Consider the following 18,770-nt stretch of genomic DNA (forward strand, 5'->3'; position numbering starts at 1 on the left):
TCTCGCCCAAGTTGGAGTGCAGTGGCACGATCGTGGCTCACTACAGCTTGACCTGGGCTCAGGCTCCCGTCACTACCCCTGGCTAATTTTTTTATTTTTTTTATTTTTGTGGAGATGGGGTCTCTTGCTATGTTTTCCAGGCTGGTCTCAAGCTCAAGCGATCATCCCACTGCGGCCTCCCAAGTAGCTGGGACTACAGGCATGTGCCTACCATATCTAGCTAGTTTTTTATTTTCTTTTTAGAGATAGGGGTCTCGCTATCTTGCTCAAGCTGGTTTCAAGCTCCTGGCTTCAAGAGATCCTTCCACCTTGACCCCCGGAAGCACTGGGATTACAGGCGTAAGCCATTGTGATTGGCCCATCTTAACCATTTTTGGGTCTTGTCTTGTTTTGTTTTTTTGAGGCAGGGTCTTACTCTCTAGTCAAGGCTGGAGTGCAGAGGCATGAACATACCTCACTAGAGCCTTGATCTCCTGAGCTCGAGCGATCCACCAGCCGCAGTCTCCCGAGTAGCTGGGACCACAGGCACACCACTATACCTGCTAGTCTGTTTGCACAGATGGGGTCTTGCCATGTTGCTGAGGCTGGTCTCAAACTCCTTGGCTCAAGCAATCCTCCTGCCTTGGTCTCTCAAAGTGCTTGGATTACAGGCATGAGCCATTACACCTGGCTCATCTTAACTATTTGTAACTGTACAGTTCAGTAGCATTAAAGACATTCATACTGTTATACAACCATCACCACCATTCATTTCTAGAATAACTCTTTTCATCTTGTAAAAATAACTCCCCCTCCCCTGCAGCCTCTGGCAACCACCACTGTACTTTCTGTATCTATGAATTAAGTACTCTAGGTCCCTCATATAAGAGGAATCACATAGTATTTGTCCCTTTGTGACTGGCTTATTTCATTTAGCATAATGTCCTTGGGGTCACCCATGTTGCAGCATGTGTCAGACTATCCTTTTGTTAAGGTTCAATAATATTCCACTCTAAGTACACACCAGATTTGGCTTATCCATTCATCCATCGATGGACGCTTGAGTTGCTTCCACATTTTAGCTGTTGTGAATCATGCCGCTATGAACGCTGGCATGCAAACATCTTTTCACCACCCTGCTTTCCATTCTTTTGGGTATATACTCAAGAGTAGAACTGCTGGGTCATAGGGATCAGGCTGACTCTTACAGCAACAAACATTTTCAACTGGCAAGCTGGGCAAGGCAGAGTTTCTACCGGGCAGCATAGCTCCTACACTCTGAGAGTGTACAGTGCAGAATGGGGAACGAGATACTCGAGAAAGACTAATGTGATTCACCTACCAGACTTGAAGATGTGGATCAGACACATTAGCAGAGTGCCTAGTTCTTGGCAATAGAAAGTATGTTGCTGCTCACTCATTTCCACCTTCAGCTGTTTTGTAACAATGTCTTCTAAAAGAATACCCACCAGTTGTAATAGAAACCTTCCAAGAAACAAAAAGGGTGACAGTGAATTAGGTGACTACTATAAAGCACTTATGCCAAGTATATATGAAAATATATGTGGTAAATATAAAGTAAAAATAGAAGTAAAGCACATTAAACCGTTAAAGTGAAACGCGTAACACCATCGCCTTGGATACAGTCACTTTTTCTCTCTGTGTATCACCTTCCTCGCTGAGGATGAAATGGCAGGTAGTATTTTTTTAAGCTTTGTAAACTGTACACCATTACACAAATACAAGCTGATCATCTGTCATAGGAATTTAATGTACCATCAGTTTTAGCCAGCTGCTTCAATGCAACAGAGGGAAAGCCACGGGCTGCCTGCTGAACCTGCAAAAAAAAGGTGCCCAGCAGGCTTACTGGGCTTATCTCCATCGACAACACAGGGCATCTTCACTGACAACAAACCAAATGACGGCTGCATGAAGTCACAGCCACTCAGCCAGAAGCAGCACATTTGCAGCAGCAGCTCTAACACAGTGAACACTCAGAATCCAGCAGAGGTGGAGAGGGACCCATCTAAGCAGTAAGCATTTATGAGTGCCTGATCACTGTCCTGAGGGAGCTTCCAAACAATTTATGAGGGAAGACAGGATTTGATACTGCAGGTATTTACTGGAGGCAGTCTGCCTTGCAGGGAGAAGTATTTTATTACTGACAGCGTGTAAAACTGCTGGCACACGGTGAGAATATAAGATTCACTTTCTGTGGCTTCTCTTGGGTTTTAACTTCCCTGAAGGCAATGCACGCCTACTGCCTGCCCCCAGGACAGCCACCCCACTGCCCTGCCCTACCTGAGCAAGCCACTGCTGTAGCATCTCTACTGAGGACAAGAGACAGAACATGACAGAACCTCAAGAGAGGTATGAAACAAGAGCCACAGATAAGGCAGGATGGATTAGAAAATTACACTGATACAGACTTCTTTACCCAGCTCAGAACTGAAGCAAGACCAGGTGTTATTCCAGACTTAACTGATCATGAAACACCAAGTGACTTCCCAAAAGGCATGGGTTAGTTATAGGCTCAGATAGAAAGCATACCTTGAAAATGTTTCTTCTGGCAAATTCTTTATTTGTTTCCCTTCACTGTGTTCTTCTAGTGCTGAATTACTGTCCCCATCTCTTAGCCTATTAATTACTGGACAGGAGATTAAATATGGAGAAAAAGAGAGCTCCTGAATACGAGAAAGAACAATATCTTCAGTTGACTGGGAAATCAGAACCCTCAAAATGGCCAGAATTCCTGATATCCACAGTTGAACAGTGCTCACAGATGCCTAAAATAAACAGAATACATAAGTCATAGCTAAAGAAAAAAGGAAGATTAAATTTCCCCCAATTGCCAATTTTGTGAAAAAAAAATACTCCTATTTTACTATCCTACCAATAAATCTTTCTATCACTGAGTCTCAAAGTGTGGTCCCAGAAAAGCAGCATTAGTATCACCTGGGAATTTGTTAAAAATGCAAACTCTTGGCTCGGTGTGGGAGCCACCTGTAATCCACCTGTAAACTTTGGGAGGCTGAGGCGGGCGGATCACAAGGTCAGGAGATTGAGACCATCCTGGCTAACACGGTGAAACCCTGTCTCTACAAAAAATTAGCCAGGCACAGTGGCACGCGCCTGTAATCCCAGCTACTCAGGAGGCTGAGGCAGGAGAATCGCTTGAACCCGGGAGGCGGACGTTGCAGTGAGCCGAGATCGCACCACTATACTCCAGCCTGGGTGACAGAGCAAGACTCCGTCTCCAAAAAAAAAAAAAAACAGGCCGGGTGCGGTGGCTCACACCTGTAATCCCAGCACTTTGGGAGGCCAAGGTGGGCGGATCACGAGGTCAGGAGATCAAGATCATCCTGGTTAACATGGTGAAACCCCGTCTCTACTAACACTACAAAAAATTAGTCGGGCATGGTGGCGTGCACCTGTACTCCCAGCTACTTGGGAGGCTGAGGCAGGAGAATGGTGTGAACCCTGGAGGTGGAGCTAGCAGTGAGCCGAGACCGCACCACTGCACCCCAGCCTGGGCAACACAGTGAGACTCCATCCCCTGCCCCGCGCAAAAAAAAAAAAGCAAACTCTCAAGCTCCACCCAAACTGACTGACTCAGACATTCTGGGGGTGGTCCCAGTAATCAGTGCTTGAACAACCCCTCTAGATTCATCTGCTGAGTCAGGCGAGAGACTCACCATTGTGTTTGGAGTGACGAACATACTCCGTAAAAGCATGTCCACCGGACGGAGGGAGGAAGGGGCCAAAATCTCAAATAATGTATTTAACACTCCAAGGGCTTCATGAGAGTCAATGTGCATCTGTGAAATTAGACACCACAAACATTTCTACATAAGCCAAAAGAAACGTCAGCTTCCTATACATCAGCTATGTAACTCCAGGGCAAATTGTCATAATCATCTCATCATCACGTTCCCTCATTTAAAAGCATTTTAAGTTCAGTGGTGAACCAAGCAAACATTTTTAGAATAACACTGTATCGGCTATATTTTTCCCATAACGGAAATATTTTCATTTAGATTTTTATTACATAAATAATAAATGCTTCCTATAAAAGACTCAAATATACAAAAGTGTGAAAAAAAATCAACTAGAACTGCAGCACCCTGATAAATCATTACCAACATTTTGGGGACCGGTCTTCCAAGCGTCCCTTCGTAAACACATACACGGGATGGTATGCACACTCTTTTCCTTTTTTTTGTTTTTCCACACTCCATTCCTCCCCCAACAGTTGTAACAAATGCTAAGTTGCGTATATCCCTTTCTTAATCTCCCCCATGTTCCTATAGCCATATCCTTGCCCACTCACACACACAGGTTTTGTTTCAGTTGTTTTTGAAAAACCATAAACATCTTTGCTTTTCTCACTTAACAGTGCAATGGAGAACTCCCAAAGCAACTGGCTGAACTTCCTTCCTCCCTCCCCTTCCTTCCTTCCATTTCTTTCATTCCTTTCCTTCCTTCCCTTCCTTCCCTCCCTCCCTCCCTCCCCCCTCCCCCTCCCTCTCTCTCCTCTCTCCCTCTAACAGAGTCTCACTCTGTCCCCCAGGAGTGCAATGACACACTCATGGGCTCAAGTGGTCCTCCTACTTCAGCCTCCTGAGTTAGCTGGGACTAGAGGCGCACACCACCACACCCAGCTAGTTTTTGTATTTCTAGTAGAGACAGGGTTTCACCATGTTGCCTAGGCTGGTCTCAAACTCCTGAGCTCAAGCAATCTGCCTGTCTTGGCCTCTCAAAGTGCTGTGATTACAGGCATGAGCCACCGCACCTGGCCAGAACATTTTTAATCATGCAAAATAACCCAAGCTAAAATAGTCTAAGCTTATACCACAGTGTGTTCAACCATTCCTTATTGATGGTGGGAACTGACTGTTTCCAATATTTGTTTCTACTGAGTGTGTATACACATAGCAAACAATTCTGCAAAGAGATGTGGTGTTTTTCAAGGCACAGATGTGAAGCTCACAACACTGGCCACATCTTACAAGAAGGGAACAATGGACCCTCTGAGCTCCAGGATTCCTGCATCCTAAACCCTCACCTATGCCCACCGACTCTGCCTCCCCCCAGCAACTCTGGGAGAACCCACAGTGCTCTGTCATCCGTGCAGCCAATCCTAACCCGTGTCTGTGAACACCACGACAGAGATTTGTTTCTCCTGTGATTTGTTTCTCCTGGATTTGTTTCTCCAGGGAGGAACCGATCCTCCCTGTTTGCTTCTGTCCTCAGGGTGTAAACAGGCCCTCATTTCTGCCAACTTAACCCCCTGCCGACTCCTCTCCTCCTCTGGCTACCGCCTTATTTCTCTGTTCCTTTTTCCAAGCCTCTCTCCTGTCCTTTCAGGAACACACTGCCATTAGGGTTTGGCTCCCTTTGCTCCTCCAAAAGCGCTCATCAGTGCTCTTGGTGCTGCCAAACCTGTGCCAGGTTCCCAGGGTGCTCACAGCAGATGTCACCCTCCTGCACAAAATGCCTTCAAAAAAAAATCTTGGCTTTAGGAACCCCACACCTGCCTACTCCCCCTGCCCCAGCACTGGCTCCCCCCACCTCCCTGACCTTGGAACTGGGACTCAGCAGGCTCGGTATTCAAGTTCCTCCTCCTCTCCAGCCAGGCTGCGTCCACTGTGAGTGGACATCTCAGATGCTGACCCCCTGCCCCACAGTCTCTCGACAACTCTGGGCTCATACACCTGATGCTGGCCTCGCCTCATTAGGCACCTATGGGGTCTCAACTGCTACATCCAGACAATCTCTGACCTCCTGCTGCCCCCAATGTCTGCCCTACCTCGTCCACAGCCACCCTGTCCTCACCCTGAAATCACCCCCAATGCCCTGCTCTCTCTCACATTCCACATCTAACTCAACAGCAAACCTTACTGTTTCTGTTTTCACGCTGCCAAGGGACGCCCACTTGGGCCATTCCACTTCACCGCTGGGCCTCATTCGGGTGGCCTGCTCTGCCCTCACCTCCCCCTCAAGACTATTCTCAACTCAGGAGTAAGAATGATCCTGCTAAACACCACATCAGGGCAAACCCTCTCAAGGCTCCTCCATGCTGGCCTCACCCCACCAGGCCTTGCTCCCTTCCCTCCCCCTGGCTGCCCCCCCCCTCCACCCCCATTGCTTATACCCTAACAGCATGTTCCCCCCAGGGCCTCTGCAGCTGTTTGCTCTGCTTGGAATGCTCCTCCCCCAGGTATCTCCTAGGCTTGTATCTTTCCTTTCTGCAAATCCACTCAGATGTCACCAGATCACCACAACTTTTCTCATCACCAGCTGAACAATGCCACTCCACCGCCGAAATCACCTAACTCTCTTCCCTCCTGGATTCTTCTGTATAGCGTTCCTGACCAGCCGCCATGGTAGAGACTTCACTCACTGGTTTTTCTATTGTCTGTCCCCTCACCCCCATCCCAACAAAATCTTCACTCCAAGAAGGCAGGGGGTCTTTCTTGAATCTGCTTTGATCACTGATGTATGTACTGCCAGTAACGGGATAGTATCTAGCACTACTTCTGAATGCAACATGCACCTGTGCTGAGCTACCTGGCCGGGGCTGTGCTACGTATTTCATAAATGTTTTATCACACAATTTCCATTGCGGCAGAAGTTAAGTCAGATATTTACTATGCATTCAGGCCTTCAATCTCCACTCTACTCAGATTATGCACAGAAGATAATGGAATAAAGCTTCCAGAGCACCATTCTAACACCATCTATAGGCAGGGAGACCCTGACCACACTAAACCTGCTGTCAGCCTCACCAGAATCCAAGATCCCCGTTCCATTGTCTAACTGGTCTCAGGATAACATCCCATTATGAAATCAGGATGGGGGTGCAGTCATGAAGGCAGTAACCATCAATATCACATGCCTCTGGTTTAAATCAAATGCAAAAAACCATGGACTACTTGTACTATACAGAGTAGTTGCTTATTGTGTATAATCAAGATGAACAAACATGTATTTGCTGAGTCCATTTAAAAGGCAACCTCAAGCCATGCCAGGCAGCTCATGAGATCTTCTGGCGGAGCTGCCTTGAGGAGGACCCACCACCCTTCTCTGTGAGATACAGAGATGCTGCTACACTGGGGCACAGTGTCCTGTGCCTGACTGGGGCATGTTGCCTCCAAAATTGGTACTGCCAGGCCATTTCCTTCCACTGCATTTGTGGAAACAAGGTTTCATGTCATTTGATCATAGAAATTCTGATTAGTGATGAATAGGCCAGGCGAGGTGGCTCACACCTGTAATGCCAGCACTTTGGGAGGCCAAGGTTGGTGGATCACTTGCACCCAGGAGTCTAAAAGCAGCCTGGGCAACACAGCAAAACCTCACCTCTACTAAAAATACAAAAGACTAGCCAGGCGTAGTGGTGCACACCTGTGGTCCTTGCTACTCGGGAGACTGAGGTGGGAGAACTGCTTGAACCTGGGAGGCGGAAGTTGCAGTGAGATTACACGACTGCACTCTAGCCTGAGTGACAGAGCGAGAGACCCTGTCAGAAAGGAAAGGAAGAAGGAAAAAGGAAAGGAAGGGAAAGGAAAGGAAAGGAAAACTGCTAAATTACAAGTAGTAAGGTAACAAAAACAAAAATGTAACCACCAAATAAAACACTGCATTGACCAGAATGCAGGAGGCAGTATAGGAGGTAAGGGTTCGGGCTTTAGAGTCAGACTTGGCCTGCCCTCACTCCAGCACTCTAAAGCTGTGTGCTGCCTGATCACCTCCATAACCTCTCTGAGTCATGAGTTTCCCCCGTAAAGTAGGTGGGCAATACCAACCTGAGACGGCATTATGAGAAGAAATGAAGTCAGTTGCCCCACGACTAGCATGGAGAACTGCTATCAAAGCACAGATTAGGATTGAAGGAAGAGCTGATTCCAGCCACCCACCTTTCACAAGGACCTTAAGCTACCATCACTATGCAACAACGAGCCAAGGCTGCGGTGACAAACCTGCTGTTTGGCTAACATTGGGAGGATGATGTCAGCTATCTGTCGAGACAGTCGCTTCCACTTGTCTTCATTCTCCTTATGGCACTGCTGCAGGACAAGAATGAACATCTCCAACACCTATAAGAGTGTGCACAATTAGAAAGTCTGCTGCCAAGAGGCGCCTTTCCACCCCCATGTGTCCATCTGTTACACTTGTCCCAGCTCAGCTGGAAGACTCTAGGATTCAAACAGATGTGATCCCAACGAGGACAGGGGGACACTGATGCAATCCCCACTCTATGACATGAGAAATGCAGGGGAATCAGAACGAAACACAAGTTCCTCTAGGACACATGCAAGCTGCACACTTTGCTCAGGAAGACTTGCCATCATTGTTATTTGGATAGAATTTATAATATTTCACAATCAGAGAAAAGGCACAACATGAAAATCAAATGTCTATTAATCTCTGGCAAAATTCAAACACAGCCTTGACTAAACTATTCTGCAGGCGGCTCACCACCTTTGTGGACATTCACTTCAATTCTGTGTTCTCTGCAGAGGCAGTCTATGGAACAGCATCTACTTTCCGGAAGTATACACGGTTGAACACAAGTTTATGAGTGATCATTTCTACACAGAGATATCCAGAGCTCACTGAACATGCAGCTGATGAGCTCCTCCCCAGGACACCCGCCCACCCAGCCAGCTCTGCCTGCCACCACCTGCTTGCCAGTTGCTCATTTTCAGACCTCTTTATGATGCATGTACTTTTGCATTGCAATTATGTGATTTAATTAGGCATTAAGTATTTAATTAAATACTACAGGGGTTAATTAAAATACAAATGAACAAAGAAAGTGCTGCTTCTTATGAGAAAAGCTATGGCTTCATAAAGATTCAAAGACAAACAGCCAAAAAGAACTGACAAAATAAGCGAGGGCTGCACAACAGTACAAGCTGAAAGAAAGAAGAAGTCATTAAAAAAGAGAGATTTCTGCACTTGGTTTTCCTCAAAATGTCTCTGAATTCTTATGCCACCTTAAGAAAACAAAACCAGAAACTAGCTCAAAGAAAAAGACCTTAGCCCTGTGTCAAAATAGTGGTAAATAAATATGCAAAAAAAGTTTTTATTTCAGAGTTGAGATTTCTATCATTCTAGGTTTCTACCATTTTGACCAACACTCTCAAATGATTTTTGGTCCTCGTTTTGGAAAAGAAGGCATTGCTATCTTGAACGATCTCGTGACTCTCAGACCAGGAGTCAGGTGAACCCCTGTGGCTGTACCCACTTTAAAGATAAACACCAGGCCGGGCGCGGTGGCTCACGCCTGTAATCCTAGCACTTTGGGAGGCCAAGGCAGGCGGATCACTTGAGGTCAGGAGTTCGAAACCAGCTTGGCCATCATGGTGAAACCCCATCTCTACTAAAAATACAAAAAAAAAAAAAAATTAGCTGGGCATGGTGGTGCGTGCCTGTAATCCCAGCTACTCGGGAGGTGGAGGCAGGAGAATCGCTTAAACCTGGGAGGTGGAGCTTATAGTGAGCCAAGATCATGCCACCGCACTCCAGCCTGGGCGACGGAGTGAGACTCCATCTCAAAAAAATAAGGCGGGGGGCTGGGCGCAGTGGCTCAAGCCTGTAATCCCAGCACTTTGGGAGGCCGAGACGGGCGGATCATGAGGTCAGGAGATCGAGACCATCCTGGCTAACATGGTGAAACCCCGTCTCTACTAAAAAAATACAAAAAAACTAGCCGGGCAATGTGGTGGGCGCCTATAGTCCCAGTTACTCAGGAGGCTGAGGCAGGAGAATGGCGTAAATCCAGGAGGCAGAGCTTGCAGTGAGCCGAGATCACGCCACTGTACTCCAGCCTGGGCGACAGAGCGAGACTCCGTCTCAAAAAGAAAAAAAAAAAAAAAAAAAGGAAGGAAGGATAAACACCAATGCCACCTCCTGCCACCGCGCCTGTCCCCTGTCCCCACCTCCCCCTGTACCCGCCGCTGCCCCAGCATCTTCCCAGGCCTCAGAAAGCTCAAACCTGGTTCAAAGTAACACGGTTAAGAGTGAGTGTTACCACATGGCACTTCCTTCCATCTGTACGGGTCAATAAAGTATCCTCTTACCTGATGGTACTGGATGAGTCTCAGTAACATTGATACCACCACTTCTTTTTGGGTTTCAAGCTCTTTTCCTGCATCAGCTTTGTTTGTTCCTCTTAATACAAAGAGGTCATGGACTATGGGCTGCAGAGCCGGTATGGCTGTGGGGACAAAAGGGTGCCCTCATCAAGCATTTCATGGAAATTACATTTGGAAAACTGCTCTCAACAGCTACAAAGTGATATCAAGAAATAAAGAAAACCCTCACACATACTTGGTTTATGGTAAGAGATGAATTAAGGTTATCAATCATTTTACCACTGTGGAAGATCAAAGCTTTTCCTCTGAACACTGATCATTTTGTGATGGCTTCTACAAAAAGAAAAAAAACCTAGGGCTCCTGTAATTTAACACCACTTCTGAAAAAAGGTGACTCAAATTCAAAAGTCAATTTGAAAATGACAGAACTTTCCAAATAACCAAAACAGCAACATTCCTGGTCTTGAGAATAATCTATTTGATTCTCTGAAAAGACAATAAAAACTTCCACATAATACATTTAGTCAAAGCCACTGGATTATTATGCTTTTTTAAGTAAACTCACTCTCTCATTAGATAGATAAGGGACTTTCCCCCAGGTCTTATTTGGTCTAAAACAGGAGTCAAAATAAAGTAATTGGTCTACTACAACCACATACAAAAAAAAAAATAAGAAATGCCTTTCATTGGCACAAAAGTACACTCTGACCCTCAATGTCATGCGCACACAGGAACACTGACCCCTCAGTGACACGCACACACACAGAGGCACACCCTGAGCCCTCAGTGACATGCACACACAAGAACACTCACTGACCCCCAGTGACACGCACACACATACACACACGCGCGAGGCACCCTCCGACCCCTCAGTGAAGGGCACACTGCAACCCTCTTTCGACACACACGCACCAACACTCTGACCTCTCAGTGACACACTCTCTCCAGTCCTGAGACATGCACACAGAGCCCTGAGACTCACTGACCCTTCGGTGGCGTGCACGCATGGGTATCCTCTCTGACCCTCTCACAGATGACCAAGCTTCCCAGTGCAAAGTACTGGGTTTGGCTGCCTACTGATTTTCTGTCCAAAGACCCTCCAAGTCCAGGAAACCAAACACCTATGCCTTTAATCATCTATACTCTGGCAGTGTGAATCTGAAGCCTTTGTGAAGCCACGGCAAAGACTAACTGGCTTAGCTATGTAAAGCAAAGGCCTTGACTGAGAGGTCAGCCAAGGCCCTGCCTCGCCACACAGCATGGTTGACGCTCTTCTGCACGCACGCTGAGTGGAAAAGACTCTATGTAGTAGTGCCATTCTCACATCTAGGGGTTTGCAAGGGTCTTAGGATGTGTCCCTGTCAAAGTTCAAAGGCCTACGGATTCCAGCAAAGGAGTCATGGAGGGGTCAATAGGGCAATGCTGGAAAAAGCTCAAAGAAAGATTGACAGCTCATTGATAAAACCAGGCTAGCTCCTTCCACAGGCTGGGGGCTTGCATAGCTGGCCGTCTCCTGGAGTCCTGTCTTTATTTAAGCTCCAGCAAAATCATCAGGCAGAACAGAAAGCCCTGAACCCAAGTCAAACTGTATCTCCTATACCACCTGGATGAGAGACCAAAATTTAATTCACGGCAAGTTCGATTGAAGAATTTTTAGTGTTTCATCGCTTCTCTGCCTTTTGGCTAAGATCAGGTGAAGAACTTTTAGTGTTTCGTGTGAATGAACAGGAACTTTATACTCAGAATCTATCTGTACCTTAGGCTATCTTACTGTTTCTTGAATTTTTTTTCCCTGAGAAGATTACAAATTGCTGAGAGTAAAGAATATGCTCTCTTCTGTTTTGAAACGTCTCTAACCAGTACATTCACATACACAGACACACAGGCACATCTGCAGAGCCTGAGAAGCACATGGCCGCCACTGACAAAGTCGAAAGTGGGTGTACGAAAACGAACACTGCCAAGCACATCGTGACACCGAAGACGACAGTGAAAGATGTGTCCCATTACCGTGTGTCACAGCCTTCCTTCCACTGGCCATGATGCCATCACAGAGCTGAATGATTTTAGGAATTCCAATGATCTGTTTTGAATGATAGCGTTCATAAGATAGTAATACCAAGAAGAAAAAGATGTTTGGAATGATTGCCTCTGATTCCCTAGAAATAAAAACATCCATTTAGACCTTTCTTTTAAAATTAAGATACATATCAATATAAGCAACATAAAATAATTCATGAGGGCACATTAAGCTAACAGGTGTCAGTGATCTACTCTAACCCCATCCCTGCTACAGTGCATCCCATCTGTGCCCTTGTGCAGAGCTGGGACAGGTATAAAGGTTCGGAGGGAGCAAGTAGAAGGCACCTGACGGCACAAAGGCACAGCAGCTACAATCTTCCCAGCTCTCCTCTGCCCCTTTGCTCTTGTAGAAACTGAAACTCAAAAGAGAAAAAGTAACTTGCCCCAAAACACAGTGGAGGTGTCACGTGATTAGAACAAACACTATGTTTCCAGACCCCAGGGAATCTGGGAACACTTTCCTTCTGCACTAAGTTTTCCTAACTACAGTATTTATTAAGTATTTCAGGTACTAAAGAATTTTAACATTCAATAATTATAAACCTGTAATGGACTAGCAAGAAGTATTAAAACCTCAACATCTAGCAAGAAAAAGCTGCAGAGAATACAAGTGCATAATAATTACTAAAGACAACCTTATATAAAAACTGATTTCTCTAAGAAGATTTAAAAACTAGTGCTCCACCATGAGATTTCATTTCGCCATCTGTCAACATAATTAAATGCTTTGAAATGTGCAATGAAAACTGACAACATATGGAATTTTCAGATATATAACTACTTCCAAACAAGTCTTGAGATATACATTAATTTTTAAGAGAAGCAAAAATGCACAGCATGTTAATCAGATTTCCATTTAAAGAAAACAGCAAAAATGCCTAACAGTAGTTTAAACATTCATCTTAATAACATAAATTACATGTAAGTACACAAGAAGGAGAAAAAAATCTAAAATACCAAAATGCTATTACCTGAACTGGCCCACTTCAATGTATTCGAACTGTTTCAATACAAAGCCAATAAACACCTACGGGAAGGAAAGTAAAATTTTACATCAATAATAGGATTAAAATGTGAAAACCAGGTTTCTTTTCCTCCTGCTTATCTGCATAAATGTTAAATAAATTTCTTGACAGCTGATAAATTTTTGACTATAAGCATAACTCTATTCTGAAATCAGCCGAGATAACTGTAGAACACATCCAGGAATCCCCTCAACAACTTTACTACACACTGAGGTGAAACCTCATTGGGAAAACAAATCATACATTCCAAGAGACATCAGACAATACCCAAAAGTACACCTTGGGGACTCATCTGTTCCCATGAATGGCAGGCAGGGTAGCAGATTCCCTGAAACTGGTTTGGTAATAAGATCCCCAAGGGACTCGACCTTCTTCCTCCCACCATCTGAGAGGCAACACGCAGGGGCTGCACGGGAGCCAGCTTTGTGTCACACTGGTATTCCACACAGCTGTCAGTTTTCCCAACCTGATGAGGAGCTTCCACTGATAAAGCATGGAGCACATGGCCCGGCTTTCTCAGAGCCTCTGCAGGGAATGCAAACATACAGCAGGTGCTCGGTAAATCATTATCAGCATAGAGTTCAATGGCTTGTCTGTTCTAGTTCTATTCTTATTCATAAAACTGTCACTGTATTAAATCTTAAGAACTGGGAGAAAGGGGATTGGTTGATGAAAGGCAATCGGAACAAACATGAAACCAGAGCGCTCACAGCAGGAATGACCTCACGCCACCACAAAGGGGAAGCTGGACATGAGCCTCGCGGGCAGGGGCACCGGGACCCAGAAGAAAGCACAGGCCAAAGATGAATTCCACACGCCTGCAGGGCCGTGGGCAGCACGGGGAGCCTCGAGGCTGTCCTCCCTCAACATGGAAGTATCACATGGAGATTGCAGACAAATATAATAAAGCAACAAAGAGTATTCTACATTGAAGAAAAAGCTCCAGTAGAACGACTAAAGAAAGAATTTGATAAAACATTCAAGTCCACCTATTTTATGTTAGAGTGGAGAGTTGCCTTTTTTCCCTACTAAAGGCAGGCCCAAGGAGACCATAGTCTGTAACGACCACATGAGAAAATCAGTTCCTACCCATGATGAGTCAGAACCACAGGTTGTGATTATTATTTTGAGATACAGTCTCGCTCTGTCTCGCCCAGGCTGGAGGACAGTGGCACAATCTCAGCTGACTGCAACCTCTGTCTCCCAGGTTCAAGTGATTCTCCTGCCTCAGCCTCCCAAGTAACTGGGATTACAGGCATCCGCCACCACATCCAGCTAATATTTTTACTTTTAGTAAAGACGGGGTTTCATCATATTGGCCAGGCTGTTCTCAAACTCCTGAGCTCAAATGATTTACCTGCCTCGGCCTCTCAAAGTGCTAGGATTACAGGCATGAGCCACTGTGCCCGGCCAGAACTAGAAATTATGATTATTACTATTATTTTAGAGATAGGCCTTGCCATGTTGCGCAGGCTGGACTCAAACTCCTGGACTCAAGTGATCCTCCCACCTCAGCCTCCTCAGTAACTGGGACTACAGAGGTGTGCCACCATGCCCAGTTAGAACTGGGAAATTCTGAAGAAAAGGTAGACTGCAGTCTTTGTTCTCACTAGAATGGAACAAATCAGGGTTCTGGCTTCCCTTGGGGTACCCCGCCCCACTGAGAGCCTGCTCCTCTCAGCCCCTGCTTGCCCATAGCCATAGACCAGGGCTTCTCCCCAGGCAGCCTCCTAGTGTCAAAGGAAACGAAAAGAAGTTCCCAATGCATGTTTCCTGAGGAGAGCAATGGCCCATTGAGACGGATTTTCTTCAGATGGGTTTTGTGAACGAAGGTTCAAAGCATCAGACCAAGGCAAAGCCCACCCTTTGGCGCCTCTTTCATTAAAAGCAGACCCCAGGGCCGGCGCGGCGGCTCACGCCTGGAATCCCAGCACTTTGGGAGGCCAAGGCAGGTGGATCATGAGGTCAGGAGATAGAGACCATTCTGGCTAACACGGTGAAACCCGTTTTCTACAAAAAATAAGCCAAGCGAAGTGGCGGGCGCCTGTAGTCCCAGCCACTTGGGAGGCTGAGGCAGGAGAATGGCGTGAACCCGGGAGGTGGAGGTTGCAGTGAGCTGAGATGGCGCCACTGCACTCCAGCCTGGGAGGAAGACTCCGTCTCAAAAACAAAAAGACAAAACAAAACAAAGGCAGACCCCACCCCAACACCCACGGTGGGAAATCAGTGTTGACCGCGTGCCCTCGGTTCTCCTAGGGAAACAGACCCTTTCAGACGAGTGACAGCACTGACAGGATTAACAGATTTATGTCCAGAAGGAAACAGAGAAGTGTAAGATTTCTATCTCAAAAATATTCCTACCCCACATAAGGAAGTAGCCCAAGATCATGGCTCAAAATGACAGTTAAATGTTGACGATGAAAAAGCAGTGATTTAACTGGCACGAATCTTGAGGAAACTGTGCATCATGAAGGGACATGACTAGCCAGAATCTGGTGCCCACAGCCACTGCAGGAGGAAGGCAATGCAGCCAACAGGGGAAGAGTGCAAATGCTTGTGCAGAGCCACACAGCCCTCACGTGGACTCCAGAAGCGTGGGTCTCAGTTACTGTCCAGCTAAATTCCATTCCTTTTTAAAGAGGCAAGCTAACTTGTTAGATAGCCTGAAACTGCAGATGATCAATTATAGTAATAATTGATAATCCATTTAAACTAACTCTCTAGATTTTGCAAAAATATTCCCCAAACAATAAATCTTAATTATATCTCACAATTTAAATTCAAACTTATTTTGGAGGAGAGGCGAGTGGATGGGACAAACCTTTGGAAATCCCTAACAGCCAACCCCAGGTTAGCCTTGAGTCCAGGGAGCTGGGGCAAGGATGCCGATTGCTGAGGCTGGCTATGCCCCGGGCCTTGTACTAGCTAAGTGCGTGAAAAACATAAGCAGCAGCAATTGATGGGGGGTGGGGAAACACAGTTCACATTTCTTTAAAGTAGATTTCAGTGTCTTTTAGGTTAATTTGTACTAAATTAGGAACAGGTATGACGGATGAAAGATTAAAAGCGACAAACCTGATCTGAATCCAGAAGACAGTAATTAACCCGTAACTGAACCAGCTGCGCCAGCAAATCTAAAACCTGCTTCTGTAACTGCACAGATGTTGTTGTCGTGTACTGTTTTAAAGCTTTTATAACAAGAGGTTCAAACAAACGAATGTGATTATGAATAGCATTCTATAAAAAAAAAAAAGAAAGAAAGAAAGAATCCATAAGTGAGCCTTCAACCAAAACCTTCCAGCAAAATACCTGGAAAGTCTCAGCTCCAGTTTCATCTCTAGCACTGACACGCCTGAGTTCACATGCCACAAACGGCACCATTTACCTTATCTGCACGGTTCTTTGTGACACTTGTGAGGTTTGTCTTCAACTGGGTAGACACTTTCTGGAGGACATCAAACCATCTGCCAAATGGGAATAGAAGGGAAGCAGACAATGAGAATATCTTTAAATAATCTCCTCTGCACTCAGATATACTCCTGTTCAGACCCATTTCATATTCACACGATCAAAACATGTCAGACTGAGAAACAACTTGAAAGGCCACTCAGTGTGGCAGCATCACCCTCTCGAGATAATGACACTCTATTTAGAGTTTACAGCTGCCTGACAGCCATCAAGTCTCGTCACCTGTAGAAGGCTACTCAAGTCTGAGCTTTTTACTGCTACAGGAAACTGACTACTCAGCCCAGTCTTAAGTGAGACTTGAGAGAAAGGTGAAGGTCATTTAAAAGATCAGTAATTTAGAAGAAATCACATGACTTTTTTGGAGGACAAGCCTTGAAAATATTTACATCAATGATATCCTTTCTAAGAAACATATATGAAATTAACCCAAACATGCATATAATGCATATTAATAACTCACATGCTTATTAATACCCCAAATGGTTACAGAAAGCATTGAAACAGACTTACTCCTGCAACTGGAATATACAGTAAGTACATCACTAACATACAGCCTGGAACATGGGTCTTTTCCTTGACTCCTGACTCTAGTGTTTCAATTGTAGCTATTTAATCGTTGTTACATTTATAAAAGGAAAAACCAGGAATTCTATTATTGCTACTATACAGATTAGTAACTCAAATACCTGTTGATACTTATGGCAATTTAAGAAGTCGTGTATTCCAGGCATTAAAGACACAAACATAAATTTAAGTAAAAAGAGATTTCTAGTTATAAAGTTGATAAAACACAAGGTAATATATCCAAGACGCTTCTATGACCTTCACACCTCTGAATACCAGCACTACTGTGCTGCAATGAAGCTGTTCTTTCATCCTCGTTACAGGCCTGCAAAGTGCCCCCAACACATGCCACACCACTCTCCTGGGCCTGTGCTTTGAACGGGTGGGGACATTATGAACTGCATTCGGGTTTGCTGACACACTTTGGCAATGAAAGCTGGCTGCTTCTCAGCCCACTCAGTGTTCCTCCTCCTCTACCCCCACCTCTGAGATGTGTAAGTCCCAAGCCCATCTCACTCACTGGCCACACACTTCTTGAAAGGCCGGGCTATGCCTTAAATCATCTTTGCATCAACCATATTTCCTAGAGTTCTTTGAATACTGCAGACTATTAGAAGATGTTGGCTAACATTTTTCGTTTTTATTCTTTTACAAAGTATTTCCTGCTTGCTCTTTTGTGCTTCCACCAACGACAGCATTCTTGCCACAACTGTTACCCCGAGGTGTCGTGCTCCTGCTCCGCCTGCACCATGTTCCTCAGGCTGGCGTCAGCGAGGGCCTGGGTGAAGTGGGTGTACGGGGCCATGAAGCAGTAGTGGTACAAGCCTGGCCTCACACTGGAGGAGCCAAGGCGCTGGGCTCGGCCTTGTGACTTGCTGGGGTTGGAAGATAAGCCGTCAAACTGGGAGGCCAAGTTTGTCCCAAAGAGAGTCTTCAACAACTATGGTGAAAAAATTGAAGCACAAACAACGTGGCATGAACAACACTTTAAGAATCTCCCACACAAATATCAAATCCATCTGTAAATAACTGGATACGTTAGCAAAGATTCACAATGTGAAATTCTTACTGTGAATCACTATTATTACCTCAGCGAGATGTTGTATGAAGTGCTTAAATAAGAGTTTTGGGTTTCCTTGCAATTCTAAATGAGATTGAGCATGCTAAACAAAAACCCCGAGGGACTGGAAGTTAACCAGTGAGGCTGCAGGGGAGCTTCTGATGTCCTTTGCTCTCCACAGTGACAGACCTTGTCCTCCTGGGGAATGACGGGAAGGTCGGCCTCTTGGCTCAATCATGGAATGAGCCAAAAAGTGCTATGCTGGACCCCACAATCCTCCCAGCTGATTACGCCACCAGCACCTGCTTCTTAAGGAGCAGCAGCATTTTGTCGTCATACCTGAAAGTCTTAACAGAATAGGAAAAGAATGAAGCTCTTACTTGTTGAACACAAACAGTTGCCATCATTGGTTCTCGACTAAAGCAGGATTTCAGGTATCCTAGGATCTCCTCAACACACTGTGGAAAGAACAGTGAGACGGTAAGTGAC

At 45.5% G+C, this 18,770-nt stretch overlaps 1 protein-coding gene across 3 annotated transcripts in view; it reads right to left on the reverse strand.

Moving 5' to 3' along the window:
• Positions 1–18,770, reverse strand: part of HTT (huntingtin) — a 169,122-nt gene that overhangs the window by 53,857 nt on the left and 96,495 nt on the right. For all 3 annotated transcript variants that reach the window (XR_002730577.1, XM_023206823.1, XM_023206822.1), the window contains 11 exons: positions 18,662–18,739; positions 17,938–18,161; positions 16,575–16,653; positions 16,265–16,426; positions 13,136–13,191; positions 12,093–12,241; positions 10,068–10,204; positions 7,962–8,078; positions 3,675–3,797; positions 2,530–2,765; positions 1,322–1,464 (listed from right to left, as the gene is read on the reverse strand). Coding sequence is in view for 2 of the 3 variants with exons in the window: in XM_023206823.1 (XP_023062591.1) it covers positions 1,322–1,464; positions 2,530–2,765; positions 3,675–3,797; positions 7,962–8,078; positions 10,068–10,204; positions 12,093–12,241; positions 13,136–13,191; positions 16,265–16,426; positions 16,575–16,653; positions 17,938–18,161; positions 18,662–18,739 (1,504 nt within the window). In the remaining variant the exon portion in view is untranslated. The remainder of the gene's footprint in view (positions 1–1,321; positions 1,465–2,529; positions 2,766–3,674; positions 3,798–7,961; positions 8,079–10,067; positions 10,205–12,092; positions 12,242–13,135; positions 13,192–16,264; positions 16,427–16,574; positions 16,654–17,937; positions 18,162–18,661; positions 18,740–18,770) is intronic.

This window comes from Piliocolobus tephrosceles, chromosome 3 (genome assembly GCF_002776525.5).
Source record: "Piliocolobus tephrosceles isolate RC106 chromosome 3, ASM277652v3, whole genome shotgun sequence".
Classification (NCBI taxonomy): domain Eukaryota; kingdom Metazoa; phylum Chordata; class Mammalia; order Primates; family Cercopithecidae; genus Piliocolobus; species Piliocolobus tephrosceles.